At 51.6% G+C, this 6,113-nt stretch overlaps 1 protein-coding gene across 1 annotated transcript; it reads right to left on the reverse strand.

Moving 5' to 3' along the window:
• Positions 1-1,503: 1,503 nt before the first annotated feature.
• LOC125509324 (uncharacterized) lies at positions 1,504-5,207 on the reverse strand. The gene is made up of 5 exons (XM_048674281.2): positions 4,712-5,207; positions 3,517-3,575; positions 2,847-2,891; positions 2,724-2,768; positions 1,504-2,340 (listed from the first exon to the last, which is right to left on the reverse strand). The coding sequence occupies exons 1-5, from the start codon at positions 4,841-4,843 to the stop codon at positions 1,704-1,706; spliced, it is 918 nt and encodes a 305-aa protein (XP_048530238.1). The 5' UTR covers positions 4,844-5,207; the 3' UTR covers positions 1,504-1,703.
• Positions 5,208-6,113: the final 906 nt, after the last annotated feature.

A 6,113-nucleotide genomic window follows, 5' to 3' on the forward strand; every position in this document is an offset into this window, starting at 1 on the left:
TTTGAGGAGGCTTTTACTCCAAGTTTCGACCCCAGGGCTCAACATATAAATAGAGGGGTAGGGCTAGCATCAAAGACACATCAAGAAACACCAAGCCGTGTGCCGGCAACCCCGTCCCCTCTAGTTTATCCTCTGTCATAGTTTTCGTAGTGCTTAGGCGAAGCCCTGTGGAGATTGTTCTTCACCAACACCGTCACCACGCCGTCGTGCTGCCGGAACTCATCTACTACTCCGCCCTTCTTGCTGGATCGAGAAGGCGAGGACGTCACCGAGCCGAACGTGTGCAGAACTCGGAGGTGCCGTGCTTTTGGTACTTGGATCGGTCGGACGTGAAGACGTACGACTACATCAACCGCGTTGATATAACGCTTCCACGAACGGTCTACGAGGGTACGTAGACAACACTCTCCCCTCTCGTTGCTATGCATCACCATGATCTTGCGTGTGCGTAGGAAATTTTTTGAAATTACTACGTTCCCCAACAGCTTCAACCTAGAGTGCAGAAAAAAATGCTACAGAGAGACGCCATGGCCATCGTCGAGGAAGAAAAGCCGGTTCCAGTGATTTCATGTAAATAGGTTAAAGCTTTTTAAATGTAGGGTTGAAGCTTTCATGTAAACGGTTGCAGCTTTTTTCATTTGGGCAAGAAAATCGATGGTTGAAGGTTTTTTCCACCGTTGATGTTCGATGCACAGGGTTGCACGAGTGATGGCCACCAATCATCACCATTAAGATAGATGTAGCAAAAACTCGCGGGTGGTAGCAGAAGACAATGACATTTGCAACCAAAAATCACCGTCGTTGTTGTCCCGGGTGCATCTCTGCCATGAATTGATGTAGCAAATTTCTTCGTCAGTTGTAGCAAATCCAACGACAGTTGCAGTAAAAATCGTTGTCCCGGTCATCTGCATGAACGACGGCCACCAATCATCACCATTAAAAATGGATGTAGCAAATAAACACGTTGGTCGTAGCAAAAGACAACGACAGTTGCAGCAAAAATCGTCGTCATCGCAGCAAGAAACGGATGCAACTTCGTCCGTTTGCAGTTGTAGCTCTTTTTCCCACCCCATAGCTTGAGCGGTTGGTGAAAATAGAGCTGACCGAGTAAACGTGGTGGGCCTAAGACCAAGTGATGGGCCAAGAAAAGAAAACCAACATGCAAACGTGGATCGGGAGATGCGGGAGCGCTGGATCAAGCGGCATGCGCGGGACCGGCCGAAGCTTCGGCCGGTGCACCGTTTGTAAACGTTTCCCTTATCATTAACCATGATGAAAGTGATCATAATTAGTTTTAAAATTTCGCAAAAAAGTAAATTAAAACCGGGCTCTGCTCCTTTCCATTAAAAACTTAACGGAAATACATCAGTCAGAGAACAAGATCCAGAAAGGGAAAGGAAGAATGAGATGATCATGGTTAGTCGAATGAGGCCCTGAGCGTGGAAAATAACTTGATGCATCCCCCGAATAAAAAAAACACTGTAAAATGCTTGACAATGTGCATCACCAATATATAACTTGGCTACTGATACTAGAGCTACTTCACTCCGCCTTGTGATCCGGAGGTCAAGTTATTTCTTTACATGTGAGAAACACCCACCATATGTCAATCGCCCCGAACGGACCCAAACAAAGGCTTAAAACAGCAAGCACAAAGGCAACTACTACCAAAAGAGAAAGGCTTAAACACCATGTGGCCTAACTTAGCACAGGCACCCGCCAGCACAGCACCGGGCGCATCGGCATCCGTCTGTACAGTTTTTGCACGACCACACGCACCCGCAGGAGCACTCGGGGCACGACGGCTTCGGGCAGCTCAGGCACGACCCGCCGCTGCAGCAGCCCCCCTTGTCGCAGCACGACGACTGGCACCTGAAGCACGACGGCTGCCCCTTGCAGCAGGACGACTGGCAGTTGAAGCACCGTGCGCAGGAGCATTTGGGGAGCTTGAAGCAGCTGAGGCAGCCCCCTGTGCATCGAGGGCAGGAGCAGCCCGCGCAGCTGCAGCACTGCTCGCCGCAGCAGCTGCAGCTTGGCTTGCAGTCGCCGCAGCAGCCGCCGCCGGAACATGAGCCGCACTCCGGCTTGCACTCGCCGCAAGGGTTACAGCCGCCACTGCAGCACTGTGGTTTGCTGCAGCTGCAGCTGCAGCAGTCGAAGCAGCCGCAGCTTGGTTTGCAGCATGGAGGGATCTTGAAGCAGCTGCAGCTGCAGCAGTTCGGGCTGCAGCATGAGCAGTTTGGCTCGCAGCATGAACAGTCGAAGCACCTTGGTCTTTTGCAAGTTGGTAGGCATTGGCAGGAGCAGCACAGCCATGAAGCACATATGCACAGTTTTGATCTGCAGGAAAAACATTTTCCGCCAATTTAATATCGCTGCTGCCAGAATCATAGTAGAGATAATTAATTGGAAAATGTTTGTGTACTCTACTGGAAGGAAGGTTACAAGTTTTGGGCAAATAACTATCATGCCACCTGAAAACAAGCATTCAGAACTACTACCTCCATTCCAAAATATAAGACATTTTGGTAGGCTAAAATGGCCTACCAAAACGTCATATATTTTGGTACGGAGGTAGTACAAATGAATATCTTTCATAGTGCTATTTGCTACTGCAATGTCATTTTCTCTTGGACAGATTCTATATTGCCAGCATGAATTATTATCAGAACTTGCATACTCTTGCCACTAAATGACTGGAAGCAATATAGGAGAAGAGATACCTGATCCACCAATAAAGACGGCAGGACCGGTGCTTCCTTTTGTTACTGCAAAAAAATGGTTTCATAAAAAAAACTATATACATGCTTAAAACAAATAGGATGTTTGAGTATAGAGGGCCTTACATTGGTATTAGTGGGTCTTGTTTTGTACCAACAAACTCATTTACCCTGAAAAGCATTGTGCACAGATATTAGCAGCACGTTTAAAAAATAGCTTGTAACAATAGACAAAGTAAAACTATTGTGCGAGCATATAGGCGACATGTATAAGAAATTAAAGGCTAGCTCTAGCCATGAACAAAGCAAGGAATTAGACTAGTGACTAGTCCAATGCTTTGCAAGAGAATTGTGTTTTGAGTTCCCTCAAGCATTTACATCTCCATTTCAGCTATTTTAACTTGAAGAGCAATATCGTGTAACGATGGAACCCACAAAACGTCACTCCAAAATAAACTCGTATAATAAACGTTCTGATGCAAGTGGGTTTTGTTGGTGAGTACTACTGCTTTCAGAGCATGGCTTCCAAGTTTAGAATACGGAACAGATGAACAGAAATTTTACAGAGATCAAACTGAAACAGAAACTGTATGAAGGTACGACTTACAGACTAATCCATACATATGGCAATAACTTTGGATGTCAGACATGAAAACGCAATGCAGTTGATAAAGAAAACAGAAACAGGCACACTAGAGTAAATAAACATAAATTGCATCCTATACTTAACTAGTTGGAACAAAATTGAAGTGGAATACTAGTTTGCAATGCAGGGAGGATGATGGTGTATACATACTCTTTCAAGCAACCAGAACGTGAGACCGGTTGAGCCCCTTCAAGTAAATGTAGCTCGTCCTGCGAAACAGGGTTCATGTCAAAAGTCACCCACTGTAGGTAGTAGATCTTTCTCCATTTGATATGCATGAATGTGGTAAAATTACCAGAGAATTGGTCCTGTAAATATTATGTAGGACCTCATAGGTGTTTTATAGATAATTCAAGAAGAGAGATTCACCGATAAAATGGAAAATGTGACTGACTAAAATTTAAAGCTTTCTTCTGTACAGTACCAGCAAATGGATGCTTAAAAGCAGCAACAATAGTCTGGACTGGACAGGACTAGCTCCTGCTTTAAACAAAGTTACTATGATTCTAAAGCAACCGCTATCACAAAGGCATAAAGAAGAAGGGAACCCCGTCACCTGAGCACCTTCGGAAATCTGCTCCTTGAAAGCAGAGCACCATGTGTTTTGTAACAAAAGAAAAAGGGCATTATTCTCTTCTCCCCCAAGGAAAAACACAAAATCTATCGCATAAAAGGCCCCAAAGCTGGATGGCAGCCCATCAACTCCAGCTTCGCACGGCGGAATAATGCGTGGCCACGGGCCGTGCCCAGGCTAGTCGTAGCAAGCAAGCAAGAACGGCGACACGACAGCGCTTCCATACATGCATGCGACTGACAGGGCCACTCTCATCATCATCACTGGCCACTGCCCATGCCTTCTTTTCCCGCAAGGAACCGGACCAAACACGAAAAGGTACATCCATGGCACACCCAAAGAGGGCAAACGCTTGTCCGGCCCCGGATTGTCTGCGCCGCGCACGCCGGGGTGCGCGACGCCGCCTCCCCCTCTCCCCTCCCCATTCGCAGCTCGAATCCCCAGGACACGGCCGAGATAAACAACCCTAACCACTAGCCTAGATGCAGGAGCAGCAGTAGATTAATACTACTAAAGAATTGAACGGCCTAGCCGTACCTACGCAGGGTAGAAAATAAACAAGGACGACGTGGCGTTCGTCGCCCTTGACACCAACGACCTGTGGGTCTACTAGTAGTAGATGAGCGAGCGACGGGCAAATCGGATCTTGTTTTTAAAAATGGGATCGGCAAAGTCAATGGAAGAGGGCGGAGCAATGGAGCAGTGAGCGGCGCGGCGGCCGAGGCGGTGGTCAGAGAGAGAGTGATTCAGAGAAACGCAGCCGTGGCTTACCTTGAGGAACGTGAGCTCGCGGTCAAGGATCTGCACCTCCAGCTGCAGGCGCCGGCGGCCGCACATGTCCGGGTACCTCGGCGGCGACCTGGGCTTGGGCGCCTCCAGCACCACCACCGCGCCCTCCCCCATGTCTCTTTGTCTCTCACACGCCCGGACCCGGAGGGCTTAGGCTTAGCCACCGGCCCGCATTAGGCGCCGGCGCCGGCACCGGGGCGGCAGCTAGCAGCAGGAGGCTCGGGGGAGCGGCGGTTGCGCGCTGGCCGGCGGTGATGCGAGGAATCTGAGCGGCGCAGGCGAGCGCGTGCGTGCGACGCGAGGGGATGGAGGCGGGGGCGTGGGCTGGGGAGGAGCGGAGCGGAGCGGAGCAGAGCAGGTGGTGGAAATGAAGGCGGAGGCGAGGAGTCCCTCCATATAGCTCGCGCTGCGCGGGCAATAATAGCAAAGCGAGGAGAGGGAGCAGGGCGCGTGGGGTTTAGAGAGAGAGAGAGAGAGTGCCGCCGCAGGGCTGGGGTGGGGTGGGGTTTAATGAGAGAGAAAGAAGATCAAGGGCGGACGGACGGACGGACGGACGGAGGCGACTGTGCGGGCCGGTTCGTGACTTGTGATGAGCCTCTGCGCTCGTCCGTGCCGTGCCGTGCCGGTGATGTGCCTTGGGTCCGCCCGCCCGGCCGGTATGGGGGCAGGCCTGGGCGGCCAGGACCGTAATGCCAAGGAAACCAATGCTACGTACGTTGGAGCGATGATTATGGAGCTCAAACGCTTGGTAACAGGAGCGATCAATTGCAAACAGTGCCGAGTTTGAGATGGAGGAAAAGGCTGCCGCAGGGCGAGGTGATCAATTGATGAATTTGCCAGCGACGAGTGGGGGAACAGTAGTAGCGCCACGCACGCACGGACGGCCGCATTGATTGCGCGCACGGCGTCCTGAACGATCCGTCACGTACTACTAGAGTAGTACTGTACTAGTACTAGTACGTGTAGCGCCACGAGCGTGACGGTGGCCGGGGTGGCGCGCCCCCCGAGCCGGGCGTACGGAAAAGCAAGCCATCCGCGGGGCAACGGGACAGAACGACGAGGCCGCGCGCCCTCGGCTTGCTTGCGCGGACAGGGACGCAACCACACGGACGGACGTATCCGCGCGCGCACACTGACGCGTCCACGTCCGCCCCGGGGGCCCAGGATAAGACGGGCGCGCTCGCTACTGGCTAGTGGGAGTGGGAGTAGGAGGAGCGGCAGCAGCCCGTAGCACTTGCGAGGGGGGGGGCCGGCGCGGCAGAGCGGTGGCAGCGGCCGGGGTTGCCCGATTTGAAACGGGCAGGCCGGATCAATCAATGCCTATCTCATCTCTTCCCCCCGCTGCGCCTCTCCCCGCTTCTCCTCTCCGGTGCCTGCCGCTCTG

This window comes from Triticum urartu, chromosome 5A (genome assembly GCF_056163025.1).
Source record: "Triticum urartu cultivar PI428250 chromosome 5A, HENAU_Tu73, whole genome shotgun sequence".
Classification (NCBI taxonomy): domain Eukaryota; kingdom Viridiplantae; phylum Streptophyta; class Magnoliopsida; order Poales; family Poaceae; genus Triticum; species Triticum urartu.

Bases quoted from the DNA above. Each gene is read 5' to 3' on its own strand.
- LOC125509324 (XM_048674281.2), bottom strand. From the start codon at position 4,843: ATGGGGGAGGGCGCGGTGGTGGTGCTGGAGGCGCCCAAGCCCAGGTCG. The intron at 2,769-2,846 runs GTAAGGCCCTCT...ATTTTTTTGCAG, and splicing joins CAAGACCCACTAATACCAAT to TAACAAAAGGAAGCACCGGT. The intron at 2,341-2,723 runs GTATCTCTTCTC...TTTTTCCTGCAG, and splicing joins CGTCTTTATTGGTGGATCAG to ATCAAAACTGTGCATATGTG.